Raw genomic sequence first — 19799 nt, 5'->3', positions numbered from 1 at the left:
AACTATATACAGATACTAGTTGAATTCCTATTTTTGCGGGTCATTTTCATTACAATTGTCATAATTATTTATTTTCCCAATATTGAATACTGTATAATAGATTAATAGGACAACATTTAATTTCCATATTAATTGCCAACTATCATTTCTACAATCCGGCTAACCAAATTTATATTTAATTATTTTTTAAAATTCGAACAAGAACCAATTTAAAAATTGATTTCCTGTAACCTCTATTATGAGTTTATGATTAAAAAAAGTGATTAGTAATTTAATCAATTAATCCAAAAAAATTATACATGGAATATCAAGATGTTATGATTAGTTGTATCCATTTATGGAAGGATACATTGGTTGGTAGTAGTAGAAAATTAAATAAAAAGGTTCAACCATAATGATATATAACTACTACTCTTTTGCTCACCTAATGCTTGTTTTTCAAAAGAAAAAAAAAACATCTATTGAATATTGTATTGAAAGTTTTTTATTTTACACATAATATGGTGTTTAATTAGGAAGAGTGAGTTGCACTGAGAAATAATACTATGATTAATTTTGACCTAATTGGTAGAATCAATATTATTTGTAATATTAGGTAATATTGTTTGTAATATTAGTAAATATTACGAAGTTTAAAATAGCCAAACGCATTTAACTATTAGTTTTGTAATCCCATTTTAACCAATTATTACTCAACTATATAGCCATGAAATTTTGTTGAAATCATGTAATCCTCCACCTTCTTAGTTCTTTTAAAATTGTTTTTTTTTTTTTGAGAAATATATCTATAATTGAAATCGAACATTTATCGTATATATGCCTAACTCAGTTGTTTATCAATTAAATCACGTCTCGTTGGTAAATTGTTAGCTACTTGCATATTGCATAGGTTAGAATTAGATAAAAATAATTGTTTTTGTTTTTGTCTCGTATGGGTGTTGTAATGAAAAATGTTTAACGTTGATAGGGTGAGAAGTGAGAACTCCATCAAGTCCACGTCATCCGCCAGTTAATGCGTCATTAGGATTAGGATAAGCATGGTTTAGAAGTCGACGTCAGACTAATGAGTCTATTTCACGGCCGACAAGACATATGAGATTTCAAACCAAGCGAAAATATTAAAAAAAATAAAAAGGAAAATATATATATGTATGTATGATGATGATGTATCTTTCAAGAGAAAAATTGAGTATTTTTACTATTTTGGGTATTTATTAAGAACGAAACAAAACCTTTGGTTATCGGGCATCTTTTTTTGCACGTGAGACCCGTGAGGCTCATTGATTAAGTACCGCATGATGACGACAGGACGTAATTAGTGATATTAGTTGTGACACGTGGACAGCCCTTATAAATAGGTTGTCGCATATCTGCATAAGATTGCCCTTATAAATAGATTTTATTTATTGATTTTTTTAGAGAGAGCCGACTTGAGAGAGTTGTTTGCGTTGTAAACATCGGGAGAGTGTCTTCTTGAGTTAGAGAGGAATTTGGGTTGATTCTTGAGTTCAATAGCTATCTCTTTTGTAATTTTCTTCATATTAGTGGAATTCTTCATTGTTCGTTGTTCGATAATATAAACAAATTGTACCAAATTTCGATAAATCTTGTGTCTTCTTTTTTCTCTTTTGTTTCCGCATACTTTTCATATTGGAATTTTGTTTCGTTTAAACGCAATAACCAAATAAGTTGTCGCACATCTGCACAAGATCGCCCTTATAAATAAGTTTTATTTATAGGTTTTTTAAAGATAGGCGACTTGAGAGAGTTGTTTTGCGTTGTAAACATTGGGAGAGTGTCGTATAGAGCAAGAGAGGAATTTGGGTTGATTATTGAGTTCAAGAGTTCATCTCTTTTGTAATATTCTTCATAATCATATTAGTGAAATTCTTCATAGTAGTGAAATTTTTCATTGTTTTTCGCCTGAGAACATAAACAAATTGTGCTAAATTTCGTTAAATCTTGTGTATTCGTTATCTCTTTTGTTTCCGTATACTTTCCAAATTCGAATTTTGTTTCGTTTAAACACAATACCCAAATCAATGAAGAACAATCAAAACTGTGGACAATGAATTTCTCAACCTAGTGAAATGTAACTAAAACAAGTGACATAAAATGTAAAACCAAGTTCCAGTAATGGATTCTCCATTCATTCATGTACATTCACAAAGGGTTTGGAATTTACCCTAAATTATTTAGGAAACAAGATTATGGGTACCTGCAAAACAAGAGAGTATAATGACAATTAAGAGAAAGTATGCCATATTAGGCGGTGGTGGTTAGAAATCTAAGTCGAAATATATCAAAACAATATTGTCTACTTTGAAAACTCGAGCATATTTGTTATTCTCTTGAGTTGTCTCCATAATATTTAAGCTCAGAAAATACCTTTGTTGTTTGAGAGGTGCTTTAACTTTGTTTATATCAGGTTATGATAATGCGATATGGGATTACAAATCTTAACACTTATCGCATTTATGGGCTCGGTTATGCGAGATTTAATAAATAAACGTGCGGGTAGAGTGGACCAGCTAGCAGCCCAAGCTCTGCCAAACGGACTATATGATTTAGAAATTCAATAATATTGTCAAAACTACACCGTATCGCTGATGCATATGGACACTGGTGGCGCTCAAAGTAGGTTGACCTGTTGATGGCAGAACTGGGGAGTTGGGACTTCGCACAATAACCTAATTCTCGCTGATCTACGGTATCATGTGGGCGGCTCTACGATCTCGATCGCTTCCTTTCTTGTCAACGTCGTCAAAAGATTCATATCCTCTAATCGGTCGCTCATGGAAGCTTGGCTTTCCAGGCCTCAATCACAACTTTACTTCCTCCACAGTTGGCAGTGCCGGTAACACCGGGTTTTTAGACCTAGAAGAGGTGGAAAAAGTTCTCACCGATGTGAAGGCAGACAACGTGCAGGTGATACCTGTCAATAAGGGCTGTGATTGGGCCGATTTCATGGTGCTTGCCACTGGTAGGTCCGCCTGGCACGTCAAGAACATCGCTCAAGCCCTAATTTACCAGGTAGTTCAGATTTTATCCGCTTCGTCCGCTTTCAATTGGAAGTACTAAGTACTAGCATAATCTGAATCTTGAATTTTGGCTTATTTATTTGTTGAATATTAAATTTTGTCGATGAAAAATCCGTTGATTGACTTAGTTTTTAGCTTGAGACATGTTATAAGGCTGTTGTTAATCGATTATTGGACTGGCTGCCAGGAAAATTGAAGAGAAGCAAAAGAAAAGGGCGGATTTAGTATTTGTTTTGTCTGACATGGTTAGAGAAAGACAGTAAGGAAAACAGCTAAACCAGTAATGATGGATAAATATTACTTTTTTTTTTTTGGATATAGAGCAGTTTTCAACCAGAGATATTGGAGAAGAAATGGAGAATCATATTTTCTCTTTGTTGAATGGTTAATGATAATGCAGGCCAAGCAAAAGCAAAGGGGAGCTGGTCGAGTAGTCCTACCCAGTGTGCAAGGACAAGAGGGAGGAAAATGGATTGTCGTCGACTCGGGTTTGTGCTCCAATTCCCACTCTTTATTGCTAAGTTAGATTGGGTGTTCGTAAGCGATATTGCATCATAATAACAAGAATTTCCCACACCCAAACAAAATGGTGACATTTTTTCAAACTCGGAAACTTAAGATGGGATAAGTTTTGTTGCATACCTATTCATTTGGAAATGGTTGCAAATGAGCTAGACTAGTGTCATGCCCTTATGCTAGGATAGTTATTTTCACTTTAATGATTTGTACCTTGAAAGGAATTGAGATTGACTTGAATTTTGCTAACTAGTCCAATGCTGATATTTTAAAGGAAGTTTATGACAATGATATCACAACAAATACTAATAACAGAGAGTTATTTTTGCCTTTAGGTAAGATCATTGTTCATGCTCTTGACGAGAAAGCTAGAGCTTATTACAATTTGGAAAGTCTCTGGAACACAGAAACATCTCCAAAGGATTCAATTCAGGTCAGTTTTGGTTTATATTTATAATGTTGTCACCTTGAGTTTTTTTATTCATACTTGCATAAGTACCCCATTCACAAAAAGAGCACACATTTGTTTCAGTTCTATTTCTGAAAGTTTTTAGATATGCAGAAACATAGAACCCAGGTTTGCATAAGATTGTTACAAGAGGAATTATTGAAGTTAGGGCAAGACATCTCAAGCTTTTATTGATGTAGCCAAATGTTTGCTGGAAGATACTTAATAAATAATAATATATAAATTATCTCAGGACAAATTTGGTGGTCTGTCTAATGAATGCTCTGCAATGTAAAGGGACTAGTAAATCTACTTGGGGCAGAATATTGATATCATGGCTGGAGCTGTTTGGCACAACAACATGGAGTGCATTTTATTGTTTGAGCCCTCGTTCTCATTCACTTCGATGCTAGAAAGTTGTTAAGGGCTGCAATGTCGTGGGTTCAATGCATGTAGTATTTTTAATTAGAAGAACTTTACTATGCAATTGGTTACAATAGAGAAGCACCCCAAAAGTAGTAATTTTAGACGTTAAAACCTTTTCAAGGTGAAGCACATTTAGGTGCTTTTGCAAGAGTCAGAAGGATGAAATAGAGTTACGTAATTATAGCTAGGAAAAACTTATACAGTTATTTAGTAATTTAAACAAAATTATTTTTGATATGGTACTAATTCAAAGGATAAACATTTTTTGTTAATAAAGTACTTCATTAAAGTCATCTTCTATCAAACAGGTATTTATTTTTTCTTTAATTCTTTTCTTTTCTTTTTTTGCTAAGCAGTTGTCAAAAGCCCTTTCATGTGAAGTACTTCACTTAAAGTCACATTGTACCAAATGGCCCTTAATGTAAATGATATGATCATATATAATGTACTAGACTTAATCGCCCCTTAGCAATTGTACTGGCGGCCTTTACCATCGGATTGGTGCTCCATTCATTAAAATTTCTTTTATCCTTAAAAAAGGAATAAGGGCATATTTCTAGATGAGCAGAATGGGACCTTGCTTAGCTGAAAATTGTCGAGGGGTTGAGGGCATTCCGAATGCGCTGAAATGATGGATACAAACACGGTACCCTTTTTGCTATGAGAAATTTAAAATGCTTCTGTATACATTTATTATGATCACTTTATCCTTGGAAATTCTTATCCAATTGGTTGGGAGACTATTAGTTGCCAAGTTTCGCGAGGAAAGAGGGCAGTTGTTATATATCAAAATTTTCTCATAGGAGGGGAGAAATGTATCCAGAACTTAAAAACAAATTTTCCTTCTTCATTCATTTTTTTTTTTTTTTTTCTGTTCAGGATTTGGAGAAAGCATTTGTGAAGATTCGTCCGAAGAATAATTCGAAGAAGCCAATGCGGAGAAGTGCTTAAGTTGCATTATTTAGGGAGATGAAAACATCCCTAGTCCTCCATCTCCAGAACTCAGCCTCTCTGAGCAATTTTGTGCCCATAAAAAGGAAGAAAAAAAAAGGCGAGGGCGAGCTTGCTATTGTACTCTTCACATCAGGAAATCCCATGCATATTGTTTATGTGAACCATAGCTTTATTTTACCTTGGTAGATAAAATTGCTCTTCGAGAATGTTCATTGAAGTGGAACTGTAGCAACTGCCTCATTCATTGAACTCTATAATGCAAAACTAGGTGTAAAAGATCTTTCCATGGAGCAGCTATTGACAAGAGAGAGACCTAATCTTTAAATACGATTCTTGTGGAGTGAGTTTCTGCTTTCTAGTAAGCCTTTTGTTCTGAGTATTGTTCATTCATACATTGAGGTTGTCTATACAAGCAACCTTGCTAAAAGGAAAAGAAAAAGACTAATGTTGGGGACTCTCAAAATATGATCAGTAAAATAGGGTAATAATTTTGGGGTCTGTAACATTAGTTCTGTAATTCCAATAAACTCTCTCTACGCCAATCAATATATCGCCATCCAATCCTACGTTGCGGCTTCATCACTTCAATGCAAGCAACTGGTTGTATGGTACCTATACGATATACCCGTATACGTAACACATAGTCCGGTCCTTTCTGTCAACAGCCACAAATATCCGCCAAGCGCGAAAAATGCCCTTGACAAATAAATAAGTCACACAAACTTCGTTTCCATCGCCATTGTTAACCGTCTCCGGAGCTTCCAAAGAAAGACTTCACTCTTCAGCGTCATATAATCAAACGAAAGCTTTTCTTTCTCCACTTCATTTCTGGCTACTACTCTCTATTCTTCTTCCATTCTCTCTGGACGGAGACTCGCCGGGACGCTAATGGCCGCCGTTGCTGGATCGAATGTTGTTGCTTTCAAATCAGCCGCAACCTCAACCTCCGCTAAATCATGGAGTTCCGGTGAACCGCGTATGGTACAGTTAGGGCAGTGGTCTCGCGTGTCTACTGGCATCCGATCGGGTCTGGTCTGTCCTCGCATTGAACTCCAGTGCAGATCGAGGAGCCCGTTCTCCACTTCTGGTACTATTTTCCACGGAGTTTGAAATGATTAATTTCTCCTGATAATTTTGTCAAGTGATGGAATTTACATGCATCATTCCTATGATGCTCTCTGTAAAGAAGTGGAAAATTTTAGTTGTACTTGCACATACAGGTGCAAGAGCTCAGGTCGCCACTGTTGAACAAGCAAGCACAGAGGCAGCTAAAAATGTTGAAGTACCTGTAGCCATAGTGACTGGAGCATCTAGAGGTATTGGCAGAGCAGTTGCATTGTCTTTGGGGAAAGCAGGTTGTAAGGTTAGTGAATTGTTGTGAGTGCATTTCTTTTGAGACTGAATGCAAAAAATTTCAAAATTAGGAAATTTCAAAATGGTATAAAGAGAGCAGGTTTCCGAATGTTTAATTGTGAAAGGAGTTGTTCGGGTATTTGATATTGAATGGTAGCATTTATTTCCTTTCATTAAGTAATTAACCACACAGGCACAAATCTGTAATCTGTGGAGCACACTGTTATTCACAAATGATTTTCTGTTGCGTTTTCTTGAAAAGAGGCTTAATCTTTTGACTAGGTTGATGCAAACTAAGTTTCTTGGACTAAGAAGTTACTAGTACAAAGAATGCCTCCCTTGAATTCTCTAACTGATTGCATTCATGGTCTTAATTGAATAGGTTTCTTCTGTTACTTTCCTGAAGTCCTATCATACTTTCCATGCACATTTTATATTGTAACTGCACGTTTATGACTCCATATGGAAGTCCTTCTGTTGGTTGAGGAAAACCTTTACCCTGAAATTGATGCGCGTGTGAATATCTGTTGCTATTGCAGGTTTTAGTAAATTATGCAAGGTCATCCAAGGAGGCTGAGGAAGTTTCCAAAGAGGTAATAAACTAATAATCTCTTGAATTTGCAGAAACCTTTATGCCTACATAGACACTTTTTGATCTGGGCATTTTTCTCTGGTTAGGCTATAAATGTTAAAAGTATTAGTGCCTCATAAAGCCTTTGCTCTTCCCACTAGGTAGAAGATGTTGATCAACTTTGTTTGAAGAAGTTTGTGATATAAATTTATCAAATTGGACATACGATCTGGATCCTTTATAGCAAGCTGAAGCTAGTAAACCACATATATTACTTTATTTCTTTCTTCTTCCCCCCCCCCCCCTCTCGAACTTGACCATGAGTCTTTTCTTCTTAGTTTCTGTTTGTTTGCACTGTGCTTTTATACTTTGTAAGGAATTTTTTTGTTGTTTATACCTTTCAGTATCTATCATAATCTGTCATGTACACAACTTTGTGAAGATGTTGCTAAAATATGATGCATCATCAATTTGATGAACTATATTTTATGTCTTTCAGATTGAAGCATCTGGTGGCCAGGCGCTTCCTTTTGGGGGAGATGTTTCTAAAGAAGCTGATGTAGAATTAATGATAAAAACTGTGAGCAAATATTTTCTTTGCTGCTTGAGTTAGTTTATTGTCATTTTACTTGTTAAAAAAGTTGGTGCATCTCATTTGCAGGCTATTGATACTTGGGGAACCATTGATATATTGGTTAACAATGCAGGTTTATTAAAGCTAGCACTGAGTCACTTCTATATCATGATTTCTATCTTTTCTCTGATTGATTTATCATGGTTACAGGAATCACTCGGGATACTTTGTTGATGAGAATGAAGAAATCTCAGTGGCAGGAGGTTATTGATCTGAATCTGACTGGCGTATTCCTCTGCACACAGGTTTGTGTGCTTCAAGTTCTGGCTAATAACATCAGTGGATGCTGGAGTGTTTTTATTAATAATTGATACTGATATGGGCTACTTCTTGCAGGCAGCTGCCAAGATCATGATGAAGAAGAGAAAGGTAATAGGGGATGGCTTATGCTGTTTTTCTTATGAACCTGTTTGTCAGTTAGGCTTGAAAGAACCTAATCACTCAAAAGCAAGCAATCGACCTTGCCTTAAACATGCTTAAGCATTGGTCTTTTTTCTTGCCATGTTAAATATACCATTTCAATTTTCAATCAGGGGTCTTTTTTGTCTAATGCAAGAGATATTTTCTGATATATAGGATTTTAGGATTTAACTTACCTTTTCTAATATGGCTATAGGGTTTATCTTGTAGTATTATAAAACTACTTTGCTTAAATTCATTAGTTTAAATAACTTAAAATTCTTATCGAAAGAAGGTTGGCTAACCCTCTAATATGTCCATATTCTCTCGGCTGTGGCCTTTACTCCCTTGCAGTTTCACACTTGTACATGATTGCATTTGAATAATTAGCTTCAATTGCCTAATAATTTGTAAATAACAGAGCAGAACTTAAGAAAGATAGGTAAGTGCTTCAGGGAATATTCTCCTTTTGTTCTCTGTGTATTTTTCAATATGTTTTCCTTTCTTATGGCGAAAGAGAATCGACGTAGTGGACTGCAATTGAATTTATTATGGATTCAATTAGCCGAGCTGGCCTCAAACCATTTGAGACAATGGCTTTGATGATGATGAAGAATACTTGTCTTATTCAAACTTCTGATTTTGCAGGGAAAGATAATCAACATAGCTTCAGTTGTTGGTCTGGTTGGCAATGTTGGACAAGCCAACTATAGTGCTGCAAAAGCAGGAGTTATTGGATTGACAAAGACAGTTGCAAAGGAGTATGCCAGTAGAAACATTAATGTGAGTATGTAGTATTTATGTTTTTTTAACCCATAAATGTATGCATTGGAAGATCCATGCAATCAACCACAATGATAGTTGGTCCTGATGCTGTTATATTCACTCAGGTCAATGCTGTTGCCCCAGGATTTATTGCATCTGACATGACTTCTAAGCTTGGAGAAGACATTGAGAAAAAAATATTGGAAACAATCCCATTAGGTGAGAAATGATCATATAAGATAGAAGTAACTTCTAACATCAATCTCTAATTCAATGGGTCCTTGCCTTTATTTTGTTTCTTTTTCAATTTCCTCCGGTCATCAGTTTTTTGCTGGTCTTAGATTCTGAACACATGCTTTTAAGCTTGCAATTTGTTTAAAGCATCATCTCTCTCTCTCTCTCTCTCTCTATATATATATATATATATATATAGATCTTCAATATATTCGTTGTTCTTAGTGAAGTTTATTTATGCACCCTACGATCATTGTCTACATTGACAGGACTAGTTATTGTTATATGCAGGAAGGTACGGCCAACCAGAAGAAGTTGCAGGACTGGTGGAATTCTTGGCTCTTAATCCGGCCGCCAATTACATTACTGGACAGGTTTGGAATCCATTTTACTTCATTGTTTTTGTAGTGAGTTTTGATCAGTGAACGGTATAGATTTGGCCATGTCTTGAGAAGCCATGATCCTGATGGGTGGTATCTACTGCCTCAAATGAAAATGGAGCCTCTCCCCTGCCTCCTTAATTTGAATCCCCACCACCCCCCCCCCCCCCCCCAAAAAAAAAAAAAAAACCTGTGTATGGTATTTGCTAGTGGAACTGCCATTGGCATAACATAGGTTTTGATGATCTTATCCACGACTTTAGGTTGCCTTGGAAATTGCTAATCTCTACTAAAACTTGGTAATCTTAACTCAATTCAACCAAATAAGCAATTGCATAAGCAAATGAAACCAACACGTCTTGGGCTCACAAAGACACCACAACATTTCCTCATCTTTGAGTGTGATTTGATGAATAGATCTGTGGGACTTCAAGATAGCTTCTAAACCCTAGTTTCAAATGAGACTCTTGAGAAATTGCAAATGAAACGTCCAAATTAGGTTTAGAAGAGCTGTTGCTATTTAAATTAGTCTCGACAGCCAACAGGCGCCACCTCGAGGGGGCCAGGTGTCGCCTGGCAGATACATCACTTATGCCTGCCGCCACTTCAAGTGGCGCTCTAGGGGCGGCCCCGAGGAGGCGCTTGGCTGAAGAGGTGCATCTGCCGGGGATGCTGATGCAGGATGAATAGTCCATGTTGTGGAAAAATCTCACATCAGTGGTGATTGGCCCAGAGTTGCAGTGTATAAGTGGGTCAATCCTAACACTAGTTAACCGGTTTTCTAGTGGGTAGTTAGGGCCTGCTTGTTGCTGGGCTTGGGCTAGGCTTGTGGTTGTTGCCCTCGCTGCATCAGATGCCCTACTAAAACTTCCAGCAATGATCTGACGACGATGAAAGCTTGACCGGAGATACCTGCATGGACCGAAGGAGTGCACCAAACACAAAATCTCTAGGAGAAATCTTATTCAACTAAAACTGACTCAAAATCTGGGGTGTTCAATATGAAATTTACATTACAAGATGTGTCTCTCTGCAATACGCCAATTACAATAATCTTTTCAGCCTTGATACCAGCTTTGTCCTTTTGTTGCATTGTTTGGCATGGCTTGGTCTGTATTGCCTTGGCCATTACAAGGCAGGACTAGCCACAAAAATGGGAATCACCTTATGGCCTTGGCACCACCAAGCTAGACATAGGCAACCACCTGTTACCACCTTCTACCTCTTTTTGATCCTCATCATTGTTATTACACTGCTGCTTATTTAGGCCTTTCTTTTTATTTTTTTATTTTTTATCTCACAGGTCCTCACCATCGATGGAGGAATGGTCATGTGAGCCAGCAACGCAACCTGCCTGGTGAAGTTGGTGGAGACCATTCTAGCTTCAGGATTACAGTTCTAGTTGGGGTTGACTATAGTAGTGGAGGTTCTCCTTAAGTCAGTTATGATCAATAATGAAGTAATCAGTCGAGTAATTTACCGAACGTTACTGCACATGTTTCTGAATCCAAACAGGGACTGTATAACAGGTTGTTCAGACTCTCTTTTTTTGACAACTACAGGAATGAGGTTCTTGCAATCAAACTCACAAGGTTTAAGCTGTGCATTGAGAACTAGTTTCTAATTCTTACCCAAAATTGCAGAGAGAGCCTTTTTTGATATAAAACTTCTTGCACATTATTCTTACAATAATTACTTCGTGTATACACGCTATATGCAAAATCAAAGCCAATGCAAAGCTTAAGTTCAGAAAGCAAAGTTCAATGGAATCATCCTACTTTTTTTTTGTTCTAATGGTCTTGTGCTCTTAACCGGTATTCCATCTTCTGAGCATTCAAAATTATGCAACCAGAGAAGCGGCCTGCTTGTGTCTCTGATTAGGCTGTGCACAGTATATTGAATCCTCCACAGCTAGTCCTTGTGCATTAAAGCAAAAGTACTGGTTCATCAACTTCTTATTGAATGATGCTTGTTTCTTCCTCCATGACTGATGATTTGATGAAGAAACTCCTGAGAGATCATCACCCTTTTGCTTGTCTATTGAAGCTGGCGAAGACATGGACGATCGTGAGAAAGGACCGGGAGATAGTACTGCCCGAAAAACGCCTTGCATAAGCCCTGCAGTGAATTTCTTTCTGGTTGATGGACTGGGAAAAGACAATTGTTTTGAGTATCTTTGCCGCAATGCGATATGATAGTCCTCCACACTTCTGCTTAAGTTGAAGGTCTCAAAAGAATCATTGAAACCTCCCATTTCAGTGCTTGCAGTACTCTTTTCTTTCCTCTTGCGCCACCGAAGGAAAAACTTCAGGCGCTTGGCAGCATGATTTACAGAACCTGACTGCTTCTTATCCAATGAATTAACCAAGTCAGAGTCACTGAACTCACTCAAGCCTGAACCATCTCCAATACTTTCTAGATCACAATCAACATCCGATATGTTCTCACAACCAGTGTAACGGAATATCTCCGCATCAGGAATCCTAAATGAAGTTCCGGGACTTCCTCCTATACCGTGCAGCCCTCTTAGATTGGATTGTGTGGCAATTCTAGTCACATTACTCCGACCATTGGAAAGGCCTCCAGCCAAAATCAACTGCTTAATCAGGATTTCTGAAGAGGCTGCTTTTGGCCGTTGCTTCAGGAGATCTAGCGGGGTCATGCCATTGATGTCACGGATGTTAAAATCGATTGATGGGACGGTCATCAGAAGTTCCCCCACACTAGCCTGAACGTTCTCAGTGACTGCAATGTGGAGGGCTGTTCTTCCATCATTATTCTTGGCATTGACAAGGTCTTGCACATTAACGATCTTACCACTTACCAACTCTTTCACGAGCTCAATTTGTCGGTCCACTCTTCGAAAACCAGGGGTTCGGAAACTTGACACGGCCATGTGAAGAAAAGTATCTCCATATTTGTTTTTCAGAGAGGACAATGAAGGAGATGCAGCTATCAGAACCTCTACTGTGGCTAGGTAACCCCTGTATGCAGCTATGTGTAATGCAGTGTTCCCTTCATCATCTGTTGCGGTTATGATATCATAGGATGAAACTAACTCTTTAACTACCTGCATAAAAAGAAGCTTAAGATGAAGGAGATCTTCCTTGACATGATCAATTAACTAAATCGCGTTTTTTTCCCATTGAACTTTCACAAAACAAGAAAGTTTTTTACTATAAAGGATGTCGTCAATTAGATTAGATAAAGGCTCTATTGTAAAGATTGAATTAAAGAACAATGCACATTGTATGGAAAAGATTAAAGTTTTTTTTTTATTCTTTTCAGCACCATTAACGATCAGTAACTTTCAAAAGAACTAGCAATCATTCTCGCAGTCAGAGAAATCCACAACTCATATGATGGTTTACTTGATCATAGAAAAAGAAAATCAGATGGAAAGATCAACCACATCTAGTCTATCCTAATTTCACCCTGCCATTGGATCTGGAAGGCAAAAATAGCTGATAAGAGCTAGAATAGTATGATTATAAAGATGTTCTCAGTTCTCACCTCAATTTGTCCTCTACCTGAGGCAGAATGCAAGAGAGTGGCTCCTTGAGCATCTCTATAAACCAAAACATCAGAACAATCCACATGAAGCTCCTTCAAAATCTCCAAATTCCCACCTCTAGCAGCAGCATGTACAGCTCTATTCATCATCTCCCACCTAAAATCTGATTCACTTTCACCCACCACTCTATAAGAATGATCAAGCAAAACCCTGAAAACCTCAGAATCCTTGCTTCTTGCTGCAGCATAGAGTATATCAGTAACACCAAACTCTCCTTCCCCAAACACCAAAAGTGGGTTTCTCTCTAACAATTCCTTGACAAAGTTCACATCCCCAGCTGAGGCAGCAGTGTAGAGAAGCCAACCGCCATAGCCGGCTCTAATCAGAGAGTTGTGTCCTTTCTTTGTTTCACAGTCAAGCAGAAGCATTTTGGCAACCCGAGACCTGCATTTGGCTACATCCTCAAATTGAGCCTCGTCGTCCCAGACAGTTTCGAGCCGCCGAATACGGCGGAGGGAAGTGAGCTTGATGAGGAGATTGGTGTCAAGATGAAGAAGCTCTCTAACCAGGTCATAGTGGCCATTTGCAGCTGCCCAATCAATGGGAGAAGCGTACCACCACTGGTCTCCAGTACTCTCCCACCTGAGAGGGAAGTATGAAGGCGGCATTGTAACAAACAATTGGTAGGCAAGAACAAGGTTTTAGTGAAAACTAGATTGAGATTCCATCAAGATAAGCCTGACCCATATGAGGATCAATAGAGAAAATATTGAAGACCCATTAATGGAAGTGTCATGAACAACTGATAACAGGCGAAGGAGGAGAAAACGAGGCAACCAGAGACATTGTTTGTTGCTTTAACGGGACTAGATAACTAATTGAGCCAAGAAAGACAATACTTTTAAAGATTGTTTTGAGGAAAATAAATAAAGGGGAATGATCACATGATCCGAGATTTATGGCGTACAAAAAAGGCATAAAAAAAGCTTAGATTCCTCAGAAAGAGAGATACAACAATGCAAGGAATGGACAGAAAAGAAGATAACATTACCCCACTTGGCCATTTGGACTCTCTCTCTCTGCTATTAACTTCCTATTTTGGTATGGATTCATATAAATTCATCCAACAAGATTAGACTATTAACATTGATAATTAGCCTTTTCTTTTTTGAGTTTTGAACCCTTTTGGGAAAACCATAAAGTTTTTATCAAAAATACACCCAAACTATTTATTGTCCACTTTGTGATTTCGGTTCCGTAGATATATCGGAATACCCTCACGGGTTTATTCCTCATGAACCCAATAATTAAACCTTGACCCAAATCACATAAACCCATGAAAAAGCCTCATTGAATGTAATGGAAGGGCAAAACCCAACTGATATGGTATATTTTGGTCTTCACGGTATTTGTGGAATTATTATCATTCTTGAAATGATGATGATGTTCTTGAGCTTATTCTCCTTTAATGCATGAGGGGTGTTCCAGTTTTTGTGTAATTCTTTTATTGCTAATATTTTTTCCCCACTTTTGGAGGCCTTATGTAAATTATATTATTTAAAAGAATAAGATTACTAGTAATTTTTTTGGAAGGAAACCAACTTTGTATTTTGTGCAAGTGACGGAAAACAGGCCACCCCTAGTGTTTTTTCTTCTGTTTATTTTGGTCAATTGTGCAGCCAGCAATATAACATGAATGGGAGCACAATTTTAGGCAATCAAATAAATGAAAAAAGAAAGAGTAACCAGACATGGTCTTAATAATATATCATTATTTGGTGAGTCAACATCTTCATAGCATAGGGGCATCAACAAAGCATTTATCTTTTCTAACATATCATCAATACATATACCCAATTTATGTAAAGCACAGAATTGTATTCAAAGAGCAACAGCTAGGCCATGTTTGCCTTGCAAACAACATTTGATTATCAGCTAGGCCATGTTTGATTTAAGGCAATCAAGTGGCCCCATAACATGCACATGGTTTTGTTTTGGGATGAGGAAGGCTATGGGATCCTCAAGGACCTACTACTCTCCGTGCATCTTGGTTTTTGCTTCACCTTCTTCTATGATCTATCAGCGTCTTTGGATCACGAGATTGAATTCTTTCAGAAAAGTTTTGATTTCATGAACAGAAAGCATGTGACAGCTACAAGTATGTAAATGCATGAAGAGCAAAACCTTTTTAACAAATTGGAATCCAATGCAAAGAATGAGGCAAGCAGATGAATCCATGCCATGTGTTTACAAGCCTACAACTTAAATGGCACAAGGGTTCACATTACTATGCATGCTCTTAAGCTCATCACAGACCAAAAGATGATACTAAAGAGCATATCTATCAAGTTTGTCATTCAGATTTACTTGGCGAATAATCAAAGTTGCAGACCAAAGAGAGCATTCAACAAGAAACTTTAAGGTTTTAAGATATGGGACTCGCCACCATAGCTTGCAAACTCACCACAAATGGATTTTGCATAAGAATTGCCTTGCGATGCTGACTCGGATCAGAGACAGGACCACCACATCAAAGGGGTGGTAGATCAAAGCTTGGGCCGACTTGTTGACTCCTTGTCAGCTGCCTGTAACCACGTAATGAATCTTAAATATAGCTGGGTCCGCACTTTCCTCAGCACATTTCATTGGACAAATGTTTGTCTCTGGGAATTCAAGAAGACAGGAAGAAACCTAAATGCAGAAATACATCAGTAAGGCAAAGCATGCCTGGAGGGGTGTGTGTGTGCATATAGATATATAGATGAAAACGCTTTTTTAATAAACATAGTCTTACCTTCAGCAGTTGTCCAGCTAAAAATGTATTCACGATACTCGTAGAAATGGATCCATGTCTTTCCTCAGTCCATTCAGTGCAGGTCAGTGAAAAAAATACGTATGATATGTGAAACAGACATTTACAAGCATTATCATCAAGAATACTGCTGCCAACTATGACAGTGAAAATAGTAAGGAGAGTCTCTTCCGCTAAAATATCGTAGCTCATCTTCTGCTAAATAAACTAAAAAGCCTCCAATTGCGAAACTAGTTTGCATTCCACCATCTTAGATGGCCTCATTGGTGATATTTATCTCTGATCCTGCAACAAAAAGAAGTGGAGTTCAAATTAGCCAGACATGGTAATGTCAGACAGCATGATGGAAAGCATAAATCATTAAAATTACAATGAGAACATTTTAGGAGGTTCAAGACCTACAGCTCGCACTCCACAGTACAAAATATTTCCAGAGCCCGTCTCATTTTGCTTTTTCTTCATGATGAAGAAGTGCACAAAGCATGAAGCACAACACAAATCTATGATTTCCGGAGGTGAACATAATGGAGAAAAATGAATTGAAGCTATAGAATGTCAATAGCATTTCTTTACCCTGCCAAAAGTGATATTATTGTTTTAAGAAAAAAATTCAATGTTCAAATAACAAGATGAGGTAGAAAAGAAAGAACCCTGACTTGCATGTTATAGGTCATAATTTCTTCATGACAGCTTGAATTCTATCAGCAGCATCATCCATATTCTTTAGTTTGACTTCGTCAAGAAGCAAAAGACATGTCTGATATTGCGGTATTATGTCTTGACTAGTCATCACCTCGAAGAGCTGGCATGCCCATTCACATTTGTTTGCTCTACAAAGACCGTGAATTAAAAGTGTGTATGTTGATAAATCAAGACTGAGATAATGCTTGTGAACCATTTCATCCAACAATTGGTTCAATAAACTATCAACTTTTCCTGTTTTGAAGCACAACTTGAGCAATGGGTAATACGTCTGAGCATCAGGCTTGCAATGACCTGAAGTTTCCATCTCCTTCAGGAGATCAAAGGCATTCTGCTCCTGAGCATGATGACATAACATGGCAATCATAGTATTGTAAGTAGACGTGTTTGGTGAAACACCAGTCTTGGGCATCTCTTCTTTGAAAACATAAACTGCCTCCGATATTTGGCCAGCTCTCCCTAGTGTATGGATCAAGGAATTGTAGAATAGAACATCTGGTCTACATCCAACTGATTCCATTCTCTTAGCTATCTCTAAAGCTTCCTTAAATTCGCCTGCCTTTGTTAGAAAACTCATGATGGTGGTGTAGGTGACAACATTTGGCGGGCATCCATGAGCGTCCATCTCATCAAGCAGCTCATAGACCTTTCCAAAGTTGTATTGGCGGCAATAAAAATGGATGATAGTTGAGTAGCTGATGATACAAGGATGGCAGCCATATCCCTTCATTTCTTGGATTGTCCAGTGAGCCTCATCAACCCGATTGACTTTGCACCAACCATGAATAAAAATATTAAATGTGTGCGCATTTGGTGGAATATGAGATTTGAGCTCCAAGAATATTTCACGTGCCAGCTCAATATTTCTCTCCTTGCAAAGTGTGTCCAGCAACAAGTTCATAGATTCTGTATTCTTCTCCAATCCATAAGTTGCTAACTCATCAAATGTCCTCACCGCATATTCCCAGTTCCCTGCACCAGCTAACCTTCTCATAACCTTACCTATTGTGTTAAGTGTGATAAGGTGACCCTCACACATTTCCTTTAACAGAGACTTCATCTGGTCCACCTGTTTTGCCTTCCCCAATATGTCAACCATCGTATCAAATGCCTGTAGTGTGAGTTTGTAGTCTGAGCGCGACTCTGCCCATCTAAAAATACCCAATGCAGATTTCCAATCATCCTTAAAGCGGTGCAGCAGCTTATTAATAAGATCATCAGAAGGCTGTATAGCATTACACAATTGGTCATGAAGGAGAGATTGGAAAACTTCGTTGTCACTGTTTCCAACATTAACTCTAGCCACAAGAACATCAAAATTAGACTTGTTTCTTGGGTCTGTTAATTTCTCTTCTTGATGAATAATGCTAGCTCTTTCAAAATGGGAAACTTCGGGTGAAGAAAAAGCACGCCAATATGTCTTGGAGGAAGCATTAACAAAATAATCTAAGTCGAAGAAGTTGCTTTTAAGGCATTTTCGGATAGTTAGCATCATGAAGAAGAAAAAGAATCAGAATTGAAATTCACACCTGCATCCAAGATAACACAGAGCATGAGCCTCTTCACAAATCTTATCACCACAATGTAACAGTAGAAGTAAGAAGCTGGTATGAACAGCTTGAATCTCGAAAGTACAAAAATATTGGGATCACAATTTTGATCCCATTTGGTGATCATGACTCTTTAATGCACTCTTGCAAAAACAACTCTTGGGAATTAGTGAATTACCAAATGAATTTAAACAGTAAACAAACAAACAACTCATGATAAGTTAGAGGCGATATAGCCCATTAGAACCATAAGTTCCTTGTTGCATTTCAACAACAATCAACAATATGCCATACTTAATTATGATCATGAGTTCAAAGAAATTTGATTCCGTTTCAATAGAAATCGGCATTCTTCCCCAGACGTAACTGAATATAAATTTAAAATTTCCTATTCCATCATTCGCCACCATCACTAGCAACCAAAACGTGAACTTTGAATAATCAAACAATGAATATCAATGACAATCCAAAACTTCAGGCACCCAAATGAATCCTTCTCGTTTTTACATAACCAAAATTAAATAAAAAAAAACAGTTTAAAAAGTACGAAAAATCAAACAAGAAGTTCACTGAGGCAAATCATCAAACACTTACCGAGCTCCAGCCAACAGGACTGTTTGTGGCCAAAAACCGAGAATTATTTGTGAGTTTAAAGGGACAGAGAAGGATTTGTTTTGAATTAGAATTGAAGCTCCAGCTTTGATGTGTGGTATAGAGTCTATCTGCAAGACAAGACGAAGAACAGTTGAGTTTTTTTAAAAGTCTCAACTATAAAACGCAAGGTTAAATACTGGAATAGAGACGGGGGAACAAGGTTGAGCCTTTCCTACTGTACTATAATACGGCATGACGAGCATGAGATTGACCAATCGGTGCTCCACAGATGGCTGCTAACGTCACGTCCGATAAAATGAAAAATAAAAAAAGGGAGGATTCCTTCAACGGTGGCCGTTTAATTTTTGGAAGTTGTGATTTGTGAATGCCTAAATAAAAATATCAATTTTTTACTTCCGAGTAAACTTGAGTAATTATTCCTAAACATTTGAAACAGTGGTCTGATTCTTTGCTTTTCATTGCATCACATATTGAATTGAACATGAGATCTGGACAAGTTTATCCTTTGGATACTTAAGCTATGACCATCACGTCCGTACGTACAAAAATTTCTTAACGGACAACAAAATCAATTGTCTTTGTTCTTTAGATATCCAAAATGTGTTTAAACTAGAGTCACGTCCATACACACGGAATTTTCCCACCTAACAACAAGATCAATTGAGCCCACCAGTGTTAAACATTACAGTGCATGACTACAAGAATATTGGTCCCAATGTTGAACATGAGTTCCTAAATTGCATCCAAGAATTCAGACACCATAATTTGATAGTACAGCAGAATAATAGTATTACATAATCAAAATTCCACTCCAGCTAAAGAAACTCCCCCCCCCCCCCCTGCAAATTTCCGAATTAGAACTCCAAATTGAGGGGAATTGCAATC

General features: G+C 37.6%; 4 protein-coding genes across 6 annotated transcripts; 2 read left to right on the top strand and 2 right to left on the bottom strand.

Annotated features, from left to right (window-relative positions):
* Positions 1-2636: 2636 nt before the first annotated feature.
* LOC120006966 (protein Iojap-related, mitochondrial) lies at positions 2637-5737 on the top strand. Its single transcript, XM_038857089.1, has 4 exons — positions 2637-3033; positions 3442-3529; positions 3893-3990; positions 5311-5737. Exons 1-4 carry the CDS (start codon positions 2716-2718, stop codon positions 5380-5382), a joined length of 576 nt encoding a protein of 191 aa, XP_038713017.1. The 5' UTR covers positions 2637-2715; the 3' UTR covers positions 5383-5737.
* A 319-nt stretch (positions 5738-6056) lies between these two features.
* Positions 6057-11258, top strand: LOC120007570 (3-oxoacyl-[acyl-carrier-protein] reductase 4-like). The gene is made up of 11 exons (XM_038857881.1): positions 6057-6472; positions 6606-6748; positions 7278-7331; positions 7809-7889; positions 7971-8016; positions 8094-8188; positions 8280-8312; positions 8991-9125; positions 9233-9326; positions 9633-9715; positions 11025-11258. Exons 1-11 carry the CDS (start codon positions 6274-6276, stop codon positions 11055-11057), a joined length of 996 nt encoding a protein of 331 aa, XP_038713809.1. The 5' UTR covers positions 6057-6273; the 3' UTR covers positions 11058-11258.
* Positions 11259-11372: 114 nt separating this feature from the next.
* On the bottom strand, positions 11373-14285 carry LOC120007568 (death-associated protein kinase 1-like). The gene is made up of 2 exons (XM_038857878.1): positions 13235-14285; positions 11373-12791 (listed from the first exon to the last, which is right to left on the bottom strand). Exons 1-2 carry the CDS (start codon positions 13901-13903, stop codon positions 11562-11564), a joined length of 1899 nt encoding a protein of 632 aa, XP_038713806.1. The 5' UTR covers positions 13904-14285; the 3' UTR covers positions 11373-11561.
* Positions 14286-14987: 702 nt separating this feature from the next.
* Positions 14988-19119, bottom strand: LOC120007569 (pentatricopeptide repeat-containing protein At3g04130, mitochondrial). 3 transcript variants are annotated; one of them, XR_005470192.1, is made up of 5 exons: positions 18894-19119; positions 16704-18278; positions 16030-16332; positions 15700-15926; positions 14988-15321 (listed from the first exon to the last, which is right to left on the bottom strand). XR_005470192.1 is itself a non-coding variant. In XM_038857880.1 (3 exons), the coding sequence occupies exon 2, from the start codon at positions 18242-18244 to the stop codon at positions 16718-16720; it is 1527 nt and encodes a 508-aa protein (XP_038713808.1). In that variant the 5' UTR covers positions 18245-18278; positions 18894-19119; the 3' UTR covers positions 16342-16621; positions 16704-16717. The 3 variants fall into 3 exon arrangements, 1 of the variants encoding a protein (XP_038713808.1); XR_005470191.1 differs by lacking the exon at positions 14988-15321 and having other exon boundaries at positions 15421-15926; XM_038857880.1 differs by lacking the exons at positions 14988-15321; positions 15700-15926; positions 16030-16332 and adding an exon at positions 16342-16621.
* Positions 19120-19799: the final 680 nt, after the last annotated feature.

Source organism: Tripterygium wilfordii, chromosome 10 (genome assembly GCF_013401445.1).
Source record: "Tripterygium wilfordii isolate XIE 37 chromosome 10, ASM1340144v1, whole genome shotgun sequence".
Taxonomy (NCBI): Eukaryota; Viridiplantae; Streptophyta; class Magnoliopsida; order Celastrales; family Celastraceae; genus Tripterygium; species Tripterygium wilfordii.
This window is presented reverse-complemented; position numbering and strand designations above follow the sequence as displayed.

Excerpts from the sequence above, each read along its gene's own strand:
- LOC120007569 (XM_038857880.1), bottom strand. The coding sequence starts at position 18,244 with ATGATGCTAACTATCCGAAAATGCCTTAAAAGCAACTTCTTCGACTTA.
- LOC120007570 (XM_038857881.1), top strand. The coding sequence starts at position 6,274 with ATGGCCGCCGTTGCTGGATCGAATGTTGTTGCTTTCAAATCAGCCGCA. Across the intron at positions 6,749-7,277 it reads TGGGGAAAGCAGGTTGTAAG|GTTTTAGTAAATTATGCAAG; the intron begins GTTAGTGAATTG and ends TTGCTATTGCAG. Across the intron at positions 8,189-8,279 it reads GCGTATTCCTCTGCACACAG|GCAGCTGCCAAGATCATGAT; the intron begins GTTTGTGTGCTT and ends TACTTCTTGCAG.
- LOC120007568 (XM_038857878.1), bottom strand. The coding sequence starts at position 13,903 with ATGCCGCCTTCATACTTCCCTCTCAGGTGGGAGAGTACTGGAGACCAG. Across the intron at positions 12,792-13,234 it reads CAGGTAGAGGACAAATTGAG|GTAGTTAAAGAGTTAGTTTC; the intron begins GTGAGAACTGAG and ends CTTTTTATGCAG.
- LOC120006966 (XM_038857089.1), top strand. The coding sequence starts at position 2,716 with ATGTGGGCGGCTCTACGATCTCGATCGCTTCCTTTCTTGTCAACGTCG. Across the intron at positions 3,530-3,892 it reads ATGGATTGTCGTCGACTCGG|GTAAGATCATTGTTCATGCT; the intron begins GTTTGTGCTCCA and ends TTTTGCCTTTAG. Across the intron at positions 3,991-5,310 it reads CTCCAAAGGATTCAATTCAG|GATTTGGAGAAAGCATTTGT; the intron begins GTCAGTTTTGGT and ends TTTTCTGTTCAG.